The sequence below is a fragment of the Myotis daubentonii genome, chromosome 8 (genome assembly GCF_963259705.1).
Source record: "Myotis daubentonii chromosome 8, mMyoDau2.1, whole genome shotgun sequence".
Classification (NCBI taxonomy): domain Eukaryota; kingdom Metazoa; phylum Chordata; class Mammalia; order Chiroptera; family Vespertilionidae; genus Myotis; species Myotis daubentonii.
The window spans coordinates 90,942,692-90,959,583 of NC_081847.1; the positions used below are offsets into that span (position 1 = coordinate 90,942,692).

At 41.8% G+C, this 16,892-nt stretch overlaps 1 protein-coding gene and 1 long non-coding RNA gene across 7 annotated transcripts in view; one reads left to right on the forward strand and one right to left on the reverse strand.

Annotated features, from left to right (window-relative positions):
- LOC132240056 (uncharacterized) overlaps positions 1-16,892 on the forward strand; it is a 397,852-nt gene that overhangs the window by 81,242 nt on the left and 299,718 nt on the right. The window lies entirely within an intron of this gene.
- The window catches only part of DSG3 (desmoglein 3), a 28,983-nt gene that overhangs the window by 3,922 nt on the left and 8,169 nt on the right, over positions 1-16,892 (reverse strand). For 2 of the 6 annotated variants that reach the window (XM_059707409.1, XM_059707411.1), the window contains 14 exons: positions 16,342-16,377; positions 15,700-15,828; positions 14,676-14,831; positions 14,096-14,240; positions 13,289-13,455; positions 12,334-12,462; positions 11,879-12,064; positions 10,020-10,291; positions 9,120-9,259; positions 7,527-7,754; positions 4,675-4,923; positions 3,174-3,314; positions 2,817-2,888; positions 438-703 (listed from right to left, as the gene is read on the reverse strand). In XM_059707409.1, coding sequence (XP_059563392.1) covers positions 438-703; positions 2,817-2,888; positions 3,174-3,314; positions 4,675-4,923; positions 7,527-7,754; positions 9,120-9,259; positions 10,020-10,291; positions 11,879-12,064; positions 12,334-12,462; positions 13,289-13,455; positions 14,096-14,240; positions 14,676-14,831; positions 15,700-15,828; positions 16,342-16,377 — 2,316 coding nt within the window. The other 4 variants (XM_059707410.1, XM_059707412.1, XM_059707413.1 and 1 more) reach the window with 4 other exon arrangements.

Here is a 16,892-nt window from a genome sequence, read left to right on the forward strand (position 1 = left end):
AATGGTTCTTCAACTATTCTGGGCATGGACTGCTTTGAAAATGTGAAGAATACTATAACCTCTTCTCATAAAATGTATGCACTCTGTTCCGACATCCTTTATGGTCTAGGAAATACGAAACAAGTTGCTTCGCATTTCTAAAGGGGATGCTGCTGATCCCGAAATGCCAGAGTTTGCCGTCCGTTGCTATTCCAGTTGGAAGGATGAGGTGCCGCTTGCTGTCTTCTCTCACTTTGTGTCTATTTGCCTATTTTTCCTTTTGACCAGGAGCCCAATTTTGACAGCCATCCTACTTTATTTGTATCATTTAGGCAAAGAACCCCGATTTTTTGTTACATTTTAACAAGCTGTAAAGCAACTGCAAAACCGAAATGTAGTCAAGTAGAAAAAGATCCCTAACGTCCATAACAGAGCCGTGAAGTTTTTCACCGAATTACCTGGGAAAAGTAGGACTCCAGGAAGTTCATGCTTATTACTCCTTCACCGCATTCCCGGTGGGTCCCGCCGGTGGAATGCCTTGTTCGCATGGTTCCCGACTGGCCTGCAGAGCAGAAGCCAAGCCCGGCGGTGGCTCCGTACCCCGCGGCTGCCCCAGATCCCGCAGCTGCCCCAGATCCCGCGGCTGCTCCAACGTTGGTGGTCAGTTCCATGCCCGCAGCGCCTTCCGCCACCATTCCTCTGGCACAGGCATTCACACAAACATCTAAACACAGGGGAGGAAGTTCTGTAACGTCTCCTGCTGGGGTTCTTTAAAACCCTGGTCTTTGATATCCACGAGCAGTCATGAAGTAAAGCAAATCGGTGGGGGGAAACACAATGCTACGTCTAGTGGTGATAAGAACACCCCGCAGTCTGCTATGTGAGAGTAAGAGGAGGGGAGGGTATAACGGGATACTGGCAGGTGAACGCGCTCTGGAAACATGCTAATTGAAAAATATACAAAGGAAATGGCTTTCCAGTGACAGCAGCCAGCAACGGAAAAGTAAAAACAGAATATTCAGCACACCGCCGTGGAAAGCTTCTGATGCAATGCGTGTTTGTTTTCAGGGGAAAAAGTGTAATGAAGCTGCCATATTGGCTCAGTCTGAAACCCAAAGAGGGGACATACTGATGTGATCATGAAATTAGCTGGTGCTAATTTGGTGTCTTGCTGCCTAAGGAAAATGTATGAACTGTGACTATTCTGCCTGTTACCTTTACATTCTACTGTCGTAGAAAGTTCTTTTTTTCTAGAGAATTCTGAATATAGCTTTGCTATGTAATTATATTGGGGGAGCAGGTGAGGATTGGGGTCGCTTTTAAAGGTAGACAGTTGCAGTTTTGAGGATATCTCATGAAGATTTTATATCTATTGCTAAGTATAGAATTAAGAAAAATTCTAATATTGGGCAGTAAGGTCTCATTGTTCCTCCAGTTTACGCCTTAGTTGTGGCATTGAGATAATATGAATAAGAGATTCTTTGCTAAACTAAAGGAATAATTTCACCTGTATGACAACATAAGTGATCTTGTCCCATTATGCTTGAAATAAATTGGTAACTGGACTCACATCTGGATACTGTTAGTTCGGTGGAAGGAAGGTCAGTAAGATTGAGGATGTGCACATATGAGATTTTAAGTGCAAATATTACCAATGTTCTGGGCATATATCCTAAGAATCCCAAACACCATTCAGAAAGAATATATGCGCCCAAATGTTCACATAGCATTATTTAGATTAGCCAAGATCTGGAAACAGCCCAAGTGCCCATCAGAAGATGAGTAGATAAAAAAGCTAAGGTTACTATACAAAAGGAATACTACGCAGCAGCAAAAAAGAAGGACCTCTTACCCTTTGCAATAGAATGTATGAACCTAGAGAGTACTGTGCTAAGCAAAAGAAGTCAGTCAGAGAAAGACAAGTAGCACATGGTCTCACTCAGATGTGGAATCTAAAGAACAAAATAAACTGATGAACAAGATAGAACCAGAGGCAGGGATGAATGGAACAAACTGACAGATCTCAGAGGGAAGGAGGGTGGAGACGACAGGAAGAGATCAACCACGAATATATATGCATATATGCATACCTCATGGACCCAGACAATAGTGTGGTGAAGGCTTAGGGGGCTGGGGGCAGGGTGGAAGGAGGCAGAGGGGGAGACAGTGGGGAAAATGTGTAATGGTCAACAACAACAAAAAGAATAGTCAAAGTTGGGTGGTACTACAGTGTTTGTTATATTTTTCTATATGTGTGAAATCTTTTCTATTTAAAAAATCATAATTGACTGTGTGCGAGCTATAGTTCAGTTTATTAAAGTTTGAGAAAAGTAACAAGTCTTCATAGATTAAAAACAGTGGCATCAGTGGGCAAATGAACTTTACTGAAGCCAGATTTAGGTCATGAAATTGACTAATATCCTAAAAATAAACCATTTCATTAAAACTCTATTTTAGCCCTAACTGGTTTGGCTCAGTAGATAGAGCGTCGGCCTGCGGACTGAGGGGTCCCGGGTTCAATTCTGGTCAAGGGCATGTACCTTGGCTGCGGGCACATCCCCAGTAGGGGGCGTGCAGAAGTCAGCTGATCGATGTTTCTCTCTCATCGATGTTTCTAACTTTCTATCCCTCTCCCTTCCTCTCTGTAAAAAATCAATAAAATATATTTAAAAACAAAACAAAACAAAACAAAAAAAACTCTATTTTAATGGTACCACCTCCTAGCATATACACAAATATGCAAATTATTAAGAAAAGAATTTAGAACACTTCTTGTTTTTCAACATTTCTTATTTAACCCACTGTGACTTTCAGAAATAAATTTGATGTTCACGTACCAGAATTTTCCATGAAATCAGCTCCATTGGAGGTTATAAGTGGCACACAAATATTTGTGATTTCCTGCAAACCATGTTAAAAAAAATACATTAAAGACACACACACAGATTTTGTGGCCCTTTGCAAATGGTGACACTACAAGAAGCCCAAAAGCTTGCAGGAATAACCACTTTTAGGATTGACGTCTGAAGAACTAAGATCTTAAAAGGCTCCATTCATTTCAGCACTGACTCCCAAGGGTCCTTGAGGGCCAGGGAGCCTCTTATTTTTATGCCCCAAACCCCCTTTCCTACCTGAATATAAACAGAACTTCCCTCTATGTAACTGAGACAAATGTTTGACACACGGGACTCTCACCTTGTCTTCAGGTTGGGCTCCTTCGATCCCCCATTGGTGAATTGTTCCTTCTGAGCCCTCAGGAACTGGGATGAATCCAGTGGTTGCTCCCCCAATGGGACCCTTCCCACAGTCACAGGTCAGCAGCAGAAGGGGGGCCACTAGCATAAAGGAAGACAAAGTAGTAAGACATTTCAGTCTCTCGGAAATGAGTTAACATGACGATTGTCAGAAATGTTACAAAGAAAAGAAAATATTTTTAATATTTATGGAAAATCTAATAGAAAGCACAGTTTGTTTCTGTGAAATAACATTTGGTAAATTAAACATAATCAAAATTTCATATGATCATGAAACTGAAGGAGACAGAGCGGTCATTCTTGTGATATGTGTATTGTTGTCTTAAACGGGCCCTGCTTGATGGCTGATGAACGTGGTGGTTCAGTTCCTCCATCCTTGTTCGTAATTTATTCTTATTATGATGGCGTTTATTTGTACATGTTGAGGCTGTGTTTATGGTGTCAAGTGAATGCACACTGGATGGGCAGGATTTTAGGTGGGCGTGATGTTTTAGTGGTCTGGTCTCCTCTGCGCTCTTAGGAAACAGCAATTAAACCAGCAAACTGCACTTCCTTATGTTTTAAAAATACCTTGTAAATTAACATTTAAGTGAATGGGTTTAGTGGATTTTAACTCTAAAAGTCTATGGTTTTTTAATGAATTAGGGAAGTGACTGTGAATTTTTTCAAGGATTTCTCTTATTTATACAAGAATTAATCAGAAGTTCTTTTAAATTAAAAATGTGATTTGATTCACAAGATTTCGATTTAAATGCAACTTTTTAGAAACCCGTCTATTGAATCAAGTGCATTTTACTCCTATTAAAAAATAACACATGTGTGTAGTTTTCCTAAATGTGTTCAATGACCCTGATCATATGAAGTGAAGAAGCTGTAAAGGGTGTGCATTGAGGCGGTCAGCTATTTGGAGAAGGGCTGGATTAAGCAGTGCTGTCTCCGAGCCTGTGATAAGTTACTGTGTGCTGTAAAGCACACAGCCCATGATTTCCTCAGTTTATTTGTCCAAGGCTCTCTGTTTATTTCAGAACCTCATGAGACTTGGATGTGGCGAAAACATTTTAGGAAGTGTCTCCCTCATGGATAAAGTCATTGTTTTGATCATGAGTATTATTTTCCCCATCTTGATTCTCTCATGCTGTTTTCTAAATGTCTAGCATTTATTGCTTGCTTATGCCTTATGCTAATGTCTGCCATTTATGACTACAGATTACGACTCACATATATGACCTGCTTGGCTGGGTATGAATATAGATTATTGGCAAGTGACACGTTAACTGTAAACACTGCAGATTCTTCCTGGGAATGCCATTTCCCCCGGCTTTGCCTATGAAAGTTAGGGAACATGTCTACTGCATCGCAGACATGCATCGCCCGAGCAGGGCGAAGGCCTCTGCAGTGCTGACCCCCGGGGAGAAACAGGAGGAAGCGTGGGGATACTCACGCAGCAACAGCAGAAGGCCAAGCAGGATCAGGCCGATGGCGTTGGGCCCCAGCCTCCCAGATGGCTGGTCTCCATACCTGGGCCCGGGCTGGGGTTCTGTACAGGTGTCCCTGTTGTCACACTGACACACCTCCACAGCCAGGTTGTCTGGAGTGTCACACTGCCTGTCTTGTCTGTCTGCAATCACGAGGGAGATGGGGTACCTCCCGGGGGACAGCCGCTGCTGGGCGGTCAGCAGTGCAGAGGTGGCTGTAGAGAAATAATCATGCAAATCAACAGTGGGACAGGTGCCTTTCCTCTAAAGCTACTGCTTTTGGTCAACAGAACCAGAGTTCCGTAGACGTCACTGTCGCAAGCAGTGAGGCTGATGGTAGGGTGAGATGTGAGCAGTTACGAGGCTACAGGGGTTCGGCTGGGTAAATCGGGCTGCACATCCTCCTGATCCCAGAGGGTCCCCCATGAAGACCCAGTCCTACCCTGAATGTCCCCACAAAGAAGAGGGGCGCTGGCATCATTTAAGTCCCAGGTCCCTCTCCTGGAGCGCACCCGCTCCTGTGTGTCTGCCTATGCCAACTCCTTGGTTCTTGGTGGCCCTCTTGAGACAGGCGTGAAGTCAGGACAGTGGAGCAGGGACACGGAGACCGTAGCTGAACAATCTGGCGGAGCCACTTACAGCCGTACAGAAGGCTGCCTCCTTGGAGACAGCCTCTAGGCCTCAGCTGTATTTCAGCTCCAGGCCCAGACAAGCAGCAGCGCCAGGTGGGCGACCCTAGGACCTGCTGCGATGACCGACTAACCCCTGCCCTGAGACTGACCAATCGGTGGAGACCACGACCCTGAACCTAGAGAACGGATTAATATTCTGCTGAAACCCTCCCCTGAGACCTTTCCTAAGATTCCCGCCTGCAAGAAAGAGATAAAGTCTCCAGACAAAGGACTCAGCGTGTGCTCTCCCTTCGGGGGAACGCCCCCTGTCCCACCATTCCCTTTCCCTCTTCTTCCCCCACAGGCATGCATCTCCTAAACCCTAAAGGACCCCATGAGGTTTGCAACCAGGGGAGCAGTGGGCAGCAGCAGCTCGTCCCAGGCTAACCCCTAAACCTGTCCCCAAGGCTCCCTTTTCCCTGACTCCCCGAGAGCTAAGGCAGTGGTCGGCAAACTCATTAGTCAACAGAGCCAAATATCAACAGTACAACGATTGAAATTTCTTTTGAGAGCCAAATTTTTAAAACTTAAACTATAGAGGTAGGTACATTGTTATTAACATAATTAGGGTACTCCTAAGGCTTAGGAAGAGCCACACTCAAGGGGCCAAAGAGCCGCAGTTTGCCGACCACGGAGCTAGGGCAGCCCAGCCCAGGCTCTCCTGTTGCTTCTTCTAAGCTAGTCCCTTCTTGTTTTCTGACTCCAGCTTGAGCAAGTGTTCCCCCACAGTCATCTGAGCTCGTGTTGTGAAGTTTTTCCTGCAGGAGGTCAAGAACCCACACATTACCAGCTGCCCGAGGCAGACCCACCAAGGGCCAAGTCCCCTTTCCTGTAACACCGTGGCTGCATCTCTCCTGCCTAAATCCATGGGTTTGTGTCTGACTTACCAAGACTGAATGTCTGCTTTGGCTGATGCTACCTCAGCTGCTCCTGTCAGTCCTGATCCCGTGAGCCTGGTGCTGGTTGTATGGGATTCCCTGTGGTGAAGGCCATTGTCTATCTGACTCGTGAGCATTGATTGCTCTCCATTCCCCATTGCTACATCGTTCCTTTATAAGTGGGCTCCAGCAGCAGCTCTCAGTGGCTGCAGGTCTGTGCTGCGTCCGTCAGTCCTTATTTATTTATTTATTTAACATTCAATATTATTTTGTTTTAGTTTCAGCTGTACAGCCTAGTGTTGAATCGGTCTTGACTCCGTCATGCCCTCTGCCATTACCCCTGGTCCACGCAGTCCAACCTCACCCAGGCAGGCGTATCTAGTGCCAGGCCCTGTCTGTCTCATGTTTCTTTTGCAGCCTTTTCATTGGCCGTGTGTCTGGTAAACCCATTTAGAACTACATGCTTCATTTGGAGCTAAAACCTTACCCCAGGGTCAGTAAGGCCCCAGGAAAGAAGGCCATGGAGAGCAAGATCCCTTTGGGGACCTAGCGATGACTGACACCTAGGACTGGGCCCCACGGTTCACATGGATAACCAGGAGCAAGGTTGGTTCAGAAAGGAGTTAGAGAAAAGTGAGTTCATTTATAAGGGACTGAGATGGCCTGATGGTCACTATAAAATTTGGAAAAGGAGGAGATTCTTATTAAGTCTCTTAGCTCTTTCTCTGAGACTCCTGGCAAAGACAGGAAATGTAAACTTAACGTGGAAAAGGTCAGAAGAAAAGGAAGGATGGATTAGCGCATTGCCATTGGCTAATGGGTTTACAGGTTTCCATTCACCCCATGCTCGGGATCCCTGACTTGCAGCTCTTCTAAGGAGCTCTTCCTATGAGCCCTGAGCAGGCCAGCCCTCCAGTGCGTCCTGCTGCCCACAGCCTGCTCAGAAAGAAACCTTTATGTATTCAGAAACCTAAACAGCTCTGCAATACAATAGGTGCCTGACTAATCTTATTTTGGTGTGCTCTGGAGGTAGAAATAACATATACAAATAACAAATTGGAGTCCACATGAAAAACAGAAAATATTAAACAGTGCTAACACGATCTCACAGCATTTCTTTCCTCTGCTAAAGAGAAGAAATTCCCGAGGCAAGGGCTCCATCTTCATCGCATCGAATGTTCTTCAATTGCTCCTGGAAAGAACTTGCTCCCAGGAGCACCCTCATCCTCCGGGCATTTGCCTTGGTGGTGCACCTGCACTGCTACTCACCGTTAATGGTCGTGATCCGCCACACATTTGGCAGCTTTACATTTTCATCCTCCAGTGAAAATGTGTAGGGGCCAGTGTACCTATCACTGTCCTGCGCTCTCGCGGAGACAACCACGGAAGGTGATGAGCTGCAGATCATTTCCGTTGCCAGGACAGTTGTTGGACAATTTTCATTAAAACTAGGCACTTCAACATAGATGGTGCCTGTAGATGTCTTGCCCGTGTTTTCTGTAAGAATGGCATGTCAGAGTTAAAAAGATACACAGAACAAGCAGGCTAGAAGAGTCAATATGGGGAGAGAGGGGACATTTGCAATACTTTCAACAATAAAGATGAAAAAATATAAACAGCCCTGACTGGTTTGGCTCAGTGGATAGAGCGTCGGCCTGTGGACTGAAGGGTCCCAGGTTCGATTCTAGTCAAGGGCATGTACCTTGGTTGCGGGCACATCCCCTGTAGGAGGTGTGCAGGTGGCAGCTGATCGATGTTTCTCTCTCATCGATGTTTCTAACTCTCTATCCCTCTCCCTTCCTCTCTGTAAAAAATCAATAAAATATATTTTAAAAAATAGAAACAAACAAAAATGAACCTTTTAAGTGTTTCCTGCATGCAGCCAAGTTAGTGTGACTTCCCATGAGAGATTATATTTGTTATTCTTACAAGTAAAAATGACCTACAATCTCCACATTTTGTAAAAAGAAAATTTAACTTGGCTGGCATCTGATTCTGTAGCATTGGCTATTAATTTAATATACTTGGGACCAAGACCTGTAAGGTGATGAATTCACTGACTGCTAATGAAATCAACAGAAAAACAATAGTTTTCTTAAGTGTATCCTACTCCATGATCCCAGCACTGTGTGAAAGATTTTTACTTCTAAAGCTCGGGCCAAAGTATTTGGAATAATAAATGATTTATTTTTGTTACCTAAGATATAACAGATTATTGAAAAAAATTTAAATATGTTGACAATCAAAAACATTAAATGAAATCTAGCAGTGGCAGGATTGAATCTTTCTGTATTTTTCCCCTTCATGCTTTTTGCTGTTTTCTCAGATGATGTGAATTTTGGTGTTTATTCTTTTGTTTTAACTTTATGTTTGCTTATTGCCTTGAGTATAAGCTAATTTTATACTTGTGGACACACACATACAGGTTAATGAATATTATTTTTAAAACATTCCAGAAGATTTTATTGTTTAATGACATAAGCACATGAGGTCTTCATAAGGAACTCATTGTATGAGTAACTTACAAAGGCACCTCCCACTGGAGCTGAGCTTCCCTTGTAGGCATTCAGCATCAATCTTTATCCATCTTCTCAAAACCAGAAACTCTGGTGGGTCTAAAAATCCCTGTCCCAACCACAAGCAACCACAGGACGGAACACAGAATTCACTGGTGCTACAAAGGCCACTGAGATGTTGGAGTGCTAGCCTTCCAGCTTCAGCTGCCTCGGACTTGAGACCCAAGGCCCTATAATCATTGATCTAGTGTTGAAGGGAATTTGTTCAAGAATCATAATCATCTATTCATAACTGAATGCAATTGGGGGAACATTTCTCTAAATACGATTGAAATATTTTTCTTACCATCGATGGCTAGAACCTCTGCTATGATTGTCCTGTTATATATGAAAGTAGAATCCCGAACCATGTTTCTGGCAAATTTGATTTGAGCCGTTTTTGAGTCAATAATTAGAAAACCACCATCATTCCGTCCGAGGGCATATCTGTTTTATAATAGAAAAAGGCAATAGTTTTCTTTCAAATATGGAATGTTACCTACTTAATGACAATGACCCATTTATATTTGATGTATTTATATTGAGTATAAGACATTGAAATATGCTTTTCTGAAAAGCAGCAGAGAATTAACAAATTAGCATGGAAAAACAGTATTTTATAACCCTAAAGGTGTGTTCATCTGGGTTTTTCTAATTTATGCTTGGTGCAATAACCTGTGTTCTTACTCTTTGCACTACAGTAACTTCTTTGCATGTGCTCTTAGATTTTAGGTGTATGTGTCTTTGTAGATACTGTTCCGGCTTATTGCACCACAGCCTTCTGGTGAACTTCTGCTCTTTAAGACTCAATTGAAAGTTTCCATGAACCATTGTCCTGACCTCTGTAGGCAGGCTGAAGCATTTTTCTTTTAGTTTCCACTTTAACTTAGGCTTATGTTATCTTTGCTCATAATGCAATATCATCTAATGATTCCACTACTTATCTCTTCTCCAATTAGCAGCTCATTGAGTTGACCACCTTTGTATATCTTTGTATTCTTGCCATTTAATAGTTTTGGTGTTATTTATTTATTTTAACACTGGGGATGGAGCCTGAAACCAGGGCATGTGCCCTGAGTGGGAATTGAACCATGACCTCGTGGTTCATAGGTTGACGCTCAACCACTGAGCCACACTGGCTGGGTGTAATAATTTATAGATTAATACTAAGTCAAGGAATAATACAATGTTATTGAAGTAATCATACCTGACATTTGAAGCAGGTTTGCCAGTGTCTTCATCAATGGCTGCATACGTTCCGAGGATGTAATTGATCAACTTTTTCCTACTGATGCCTTTCTGAACAGTAAACGTCTTGGAAGCAGGGCGGAATGCAATTCCTTCTCGCACATTTATAACTTGAACCTTGACTTGGGTTGACTGGACTCGATATTGAGAGATTACAGATTGGTGAAATGCAGCTTTGTTTTTGACGGCGATACTAAATTGTGCATTTTGTAGTTGTTCATAATCTAGAGGCTGGAGTAAAAATAAAATGAGAAGAAAAGAAGTGTCAAAGAAATACGGTTTGGCAAACCCACAAGAGGACAAGAGAACTCTATCTTATATGCTATGAATGGATCCTTCTATTTCCATGAATAGAAACAGATCTAGCAAAATAGTTTCAGAGAGCATTGTAATGTTGAGACAGAGGAACCTTTGGAATTCTTAACTCATGTAACCTCAGTGCAGTGATACTCACAAAGCAGGATACTAGCAAATGTCATTTTAGGCAACGTGGTGCAGGGGAAAGAACCCACACGTGTTATGGCAGCCTGGTTTGAATCCCGGTTCTGCTACTTACAATCCGTGCGACTCAGGGAACAGTATTTCATATCTCTGATCCTCAACTTCCCACTTCTGAAAAAAAAAATCCCACCCTAGCTGGATTGGCTCAGTGGAAAGAGCATCTGCCTGCAGACCAAAGGGTCCTGGGTTCGATCCCAGTCAAGGGCATGTACCTTGGTTGTAGGCCCCTCGAGCCTTGGCCCTGATCGGAGGCAACCAACCTGTGTGTCGATGTGTGTCTCTCACATCGATGTTTCTCTGTCTTTCCCTCTCTTTTCCACTCTCCCTAAAAATCAATGGGAAAATATCCTTGGGTGAGGATTAATAAAAACAAAACAAAACTAACAAAAAAAATCCCTCACCTCGTCAGATTGTGAGGACTGAGCAAACTGAGGCTCATAATACATTCCTCTGAATGGCAGCTCTGGTCACTCACAGAACAGTCACTGGATTCATGTGCAATGATGTCTTTTCTGATTTTAAAAATTCGTAGGTGGCCAAAGCAAACTGTCTTTGCAAACTTGGTTGGCAAAGAGGCCTCCGTACAGCAGTGCGTGGGTGGCTTTTTATAGACCCCTTTGCAGATGGTCTTGCATGAGAACGGTTTGACCCTCCCATGGAGCGGGCCCGGCCGAGGCCTGAGGAACCCGCGGAGAGCCTTCCCAGTGAATTGTTGAGGGTGCTGAGGTAAGGACATGCTCATTTCGGTTACATTTGTGTATTCGTGGAAATAATTATAGTAAGAGATCTGGATTTGTGTGTTAACTTTGCAATGACTGCCAAGCATCTTAAAGGGTTACTTTACTCACCCATTTCTCATCTTGCAGCTTTAGTTATACGTTCCCATTTTCTAGAAAAACTTGCCTCTTTTCCTCCTTGACTAGCTAATCCACTTAAAATAAATGGGCAGATTCAAAAGCCACAATTCCATGTGTGTGTTTTTATCTCTTCCTAACTTCAGTTGTAGAGGGAGAATGAGATTAAGTCAAGAAAGGTGTTTTACTTTCTTGTGCTTAAATCAAGTGTGTGTGTGTGTGTGTGTGTATTTGTGTTTACTACAGACAGTATGTTGTTTTGGAAGGAAATAAATCAACATGTTAAAAAGGCTGTCTTTAGGTAATGGGGCTATATGTGTGTGTCTTTAAAAAATTCGACCTACTTTGATGTGTTTTCTAGAAGGAAGTGGTATGATTAATAAGTGCATAAAGTTTACTTGTAGAAATGATAGTTTTGGCTAATAGAGAATATGTTGGCCACCAAAGGGAAGTGAGACCTTACCTTAACCACCTTCAGGATGCCTTCGTTAGTCCTGGCGTCAGTTTGTATTTCAAACCAATTCCCTTCGTTGCCAGAGGTAAAGAAATACTCTGCCAGCCAATTATCTGTGAACTCTTCGTCCAAATCTATTACTTGAAATCGAAGTAACTCAGAACTCAAAGTGTTTTCCTCAATACGCGCTGAATACTAAGGAGAGAAGCAGAGTTTAAGATTCAATGTCAGGTTCTATCAAAGGGGATTACGTTTATTCTGAATGGCATTAATCATGAATTCTCAGATTATGTATTGCCTCCTTGTCAGTTACCGAATTCTTATATTTTACAAAAGCTATTTTTTTAAAGAAAAGTGCAGAGAACCTAAATAGAAGCCAGCAAGCAGACACATGCTGAATTAGGGTGGCAACGTATATAATAAAAAATACATAAAAATTATTCTTGAGGGAGTGAAGGGTGTACCTGAGATTCTTTGAACATTGGGAAGTTGTCATTGACATCCTTCACTTTGATGCTGCTTTCACACTGGCTTGATAGTCCTTCTCCATCTTTGTCTGCGCCACTCACAATCAGACGGTAGCTGCTCACTTGCTACATTTGGAGTCAAGAAAGAAAATTAATTAACTCAGTGCCAAGAATATGAGTGACAACTACTTGCTTCCTATGAGTAGGGAGGGAAAACATTCCAGCTCATGATTTATTGGAGCACGTGCACTGTGTGCTGTCCATCTTCGAGGGTGTGTGTGGGGCTCTCGAAGTCTTTAAGAGGCTGGAACAGATTTTCTCTTTTGTGGGCTGCTTAGGGCAAGAAAGGACACTTAGAACAAAATGGGCAGTGATGATGGTGGGATGCTATGTGAGGGAAGCTCACTTACAGAGTTTTTTCCCCCCTGTCGGTCTGTTCAGAAAATCATCTGCATAAAAGTTATGTGGAATACGATGGGGTAGGGCATGGTGGTGGTGGTGTGGTGGTAGGATGATGGGGGAGAGAGGGGAAGGAGATTCTTTAGTGTTCTGGAAGCGGGGGTAACATTAAAAGAAGTCAGGAGAAAAAGTGTGCCATCAGAGACGGCTGTTTTCCAGATAGACATTTTGTGCTTCATCTGTGAAATACCCCTTTCCTCCATCATATGAGGAATTAATCGCAGCTGGTCCTTGCCCATGAATGCAATGCCCTCTTCCACTGTAGCGCCCATTGGGGCGCTCACCTGTTTACTGAGGGTGTGATTGATGTGCAGGTGCCAGGCCCCACCCCCTGGAGTCACATTAGAAGGCAGACCGTTTCCCTAGATTGGCCCCGTTGAGTACTGGGAACCTCTTTTCCTCTCTTTTTTCATTCTCTGGCAAAACGGAATCACTTTTTGGCTTTCTTAAATAAAATCCTTTACTTTAATGGCTCCCAAGTGCCTTGCTTTACCTCTCGATCAAGAGAATTGGTCAAAGTGCGGACTTCCCCGCTGTGTCTGCTCATGAGGAACATGGAGATGCCTGCGGGCTCCTGGGAGACGATTTTGAAGGCGATTTTAGAGTTCAGATGGTTTGGTTCATCTGCGTCCGTGGCATTCAGTATCATCACCAGAGAGTCTAGGAAGGAGAAGTTCATCAAAGAATATGGAGCCGTTGATGTTCTGTTCACACTAATGACTCAACACAATTTCAAATCAATATATATATATATATTTTTAAGCTCTTATACCTGTATGTATGCTAACAAAATATGATGTGTCACTTGCTGTCTGTCTTCATCAGGTAGAACTGTACTGCCTTCCCTAAAACCCTCCAGTTCCCCTTAGGCCTTGGCTGTGGGGTTGAGAGGCCTTTCTGTCTTCCCTTGGTGGATGGCTTTATGATTCTCTTTTCCCCAAATTATTCAAGTGACGTGAGAGTGTCTCGTGCCTTATAATTTCAAAAAGCCCTGCTGGTGCATCCCGGCTACCTAAGGCCCCCGCTTTAGCTTTGTGACTGCTGGGTGCCCATGTAACTTGTATGCACAGAATATGATACTATTGGCCTCATAACAGAGCCACACCTAGAAGTACAAAGGCAGTGAATTATTAGCTCAACTGCAAATATCAGAAAGAAGATTTAGGTTATCTCTATGAGTTTTTCTGGAAAACTGATGAAACTAAGAATAAATTAGCTTATAAAAATGATATGCTATCGTGATACTTGTATTTGAAAATAAAAAAAAATCAACAGTGGTAGGTACTGTAAAAAGACTTACTTGCAGGACTATTTTCTTCAATTTCACCCATGAATACACTTTGTGAAAACACTGGAGGGTTGTCATTGATGTCTAAAATTTTGACCGTTAATATAAGTGGTTTCTCTACCTCTTGTCCTAGGGCATTTAGTGCATGACATGTGATCTAGAAATAAAAGGGAAAATGTTAATTCTCACTCAACAAGCTTAATTTGCATACTAGGAGCTTGCCCTGGCATGGATAGAACTTTCATGCAAAGGAGAAAAATGTTTCCCCAAAGAGTAGACAAAGTAAGAAAAGGCACCCGTCTGGGCAGACCCGTTGGGCTAGTTGCCCTTTCTCCGGACTGCTACTGACTCATGGCAGGGCGAAGCTCTTGGCAGGCGGCATCTGGCGTTTGGCAGTCATGCCCCTCCTGGCGTGTTCCTTCAGGGGCATGACCATGAGTGGAGGCTCTTTGTCAAGGGACTAATGTTGTTATTTGTTGGTAGACTGATTTATGCACTGATATCTCCTCTCAATTAACTCGTACGAGAGTATCATCCTCTAGCTACGATACATGAGGGGAAAAGGGCGCCCCATGTTGAAGACACTACTTACGTGGAAATTTGGGGTTTGCTCACGATCAACTATGGCTGTTATGTTAATATCTCCAGTATTTCTGTCAACAACAAAGATTCCCAAAGGGGGCTGATCAATTCCGATTCCAGTAATGCGGTAGGTAATTTTCTGTTTTGCATGGAAATCTGAACTAATCTGCAGCAAAAAATACCCAGTGTTAAATACTAATACAAAGTGTTAGTCAGTCTTTTTCCTTCCCCCCTTTTCTCCACTGCTATAGTCTTAAGTCATCTGTTCGTTTTATTCACCCTTTCTGACACTGTGCTGTGTATTTATTACCTAAATATATACTAGAAATATGACATAAATTGTTGCTTCTGTTGACTGGTATGGACAAAAATGCATTAATCATTTTGGCTTTAGAACATTTGCTTAGATTGTGGCCACCATGGTGATGTTAAAAGATTGAGATAAAGTCAGAGAGACTACTTCTGAATATTCCTTTCTTAACAGTTAACATTTTCAAAAGACATTTATTTTAGCTTAAATAGGGAGAGCTGGAGGAAAAAGGGAAAGGGATTACATAGTAAGTATTAAAATGTATTGCTTTTTATTATTCTAATTTTAAAGCTTTTTGTGTGAAAAAGTTCAAATATATATAAAATTAGAATAGTGTAATGAACCTGATATATTTTATCATCCAGCACCAACAATTAAGAATACATGGTCAATTCAATGTTGGCTCCCAGCCATTTTAAAAATTGTCTTATCCACATATTTTTTTCTATTGGCTAGAATCTGGATCTAAATAAGGCTTACCCATTGAAATAGGTCCAAGTGTCTTTTAATTATTTTTTTATTAGTCTACAGACCATAGTTCCTTCATCTTTGTCTATCTCTATTATTATTATTATTATTGATTTCTTTTTGGTTGTAGATATCAGGTTACTTGTTCTGTGGGTGGCCCAGTCTGCATTTTGCTAACTGGAACTGCCCTATTACTTTAATTTCCATCCAATCCATTTGTTCTGAAAACTCGCACTGCCCTGCTCAGGTGACTTACTTGGGCAATGGGGTTTCTTTTGGAGTTGTCTTCCTCTTCTCTGCAGGGTCTTGCAAATTTCACCCATTCACGTTTATGTCTCCTTCTGCCTTGCACCGCAGTCCCATTTTCTCCAGGCTGCCCTTTCGTCTTATGGGAAAAAGAGTTCCGTTTAGTATGCATGTGTGGGACATTTTTGCTTTGGGAATTGCTTATATAGACCATAGGTTGAGGAGCCCCCCATGTTTCAGGATATCTAAGGATTTTGGATGTCTATGTTGCTCTATCTCAGACTTTGTTAAAGAAGAAACATTAAATAACTAAAAGAGTTACAAAGCTTTTTGCATTGTGATTTTTAAGGCAGCATTTAATCATATTTTGTATTTTCTCCATATATTCCACAATATCTTAACTATTCTGGGCACACAGGCCCTGTTTCATTAGAACCTGTTGATTTAACATAAGAAGAAACAATGTCTGAGATAAATTACATTAATAACACTTACACATTGCTGGTATTTAAGTATTATTGGATTAATTGTTAGAATTTTCACAATTTAATTGTTAAATAATTTAAAACATTTAATATTTGTTTGCCTGAACACAATTTTAATTTTTTAATGGAACTATTATTTTAATTACAAAAAGCTTTTCATACTTTACCTCTATTCTCATTTCTCCATGAACCAATAGGACCACCTGTAGACATTTAAATAAAGCAAAATTAAATATGAATTTTTCAAATAAGTACTAACTACTTAAGATAATAATCCCGATATTTACATTCTGCTGTTCATATTATAGTTTGTTTCTATTTTTTAAAAAAGTAGATTTCGATTCAAAGGATAAAATCTTCTCAGGAAAAAGAAAATGTTCTAAATATAAACAAATTCTCTTTACTCTGACTACAGAATTTTAAAGATATACAGAAAAATCTATTGGATTTTGAAAGTCTCTTTTTAACAGCCAGTTATAGTAACCAGACATTTCGAATCTGGCTGTTCTATAAATACTTCCCAGGAGATGTGGAAATTGTTGCTTTGACAAACAATGGCAATCATCATTGTGATAAACTCATCAAGTTCCCTGGGCGATTTTTAAAAGCCATGACTTACGCAACTGACTGGTACCAAGGCAATTCTGTATTAGCTGCAGGGGAAGGCCTTTTTTTTTTTAGTTGTTCATGAGTGGACATAATGAAAGGAACTCGTCTG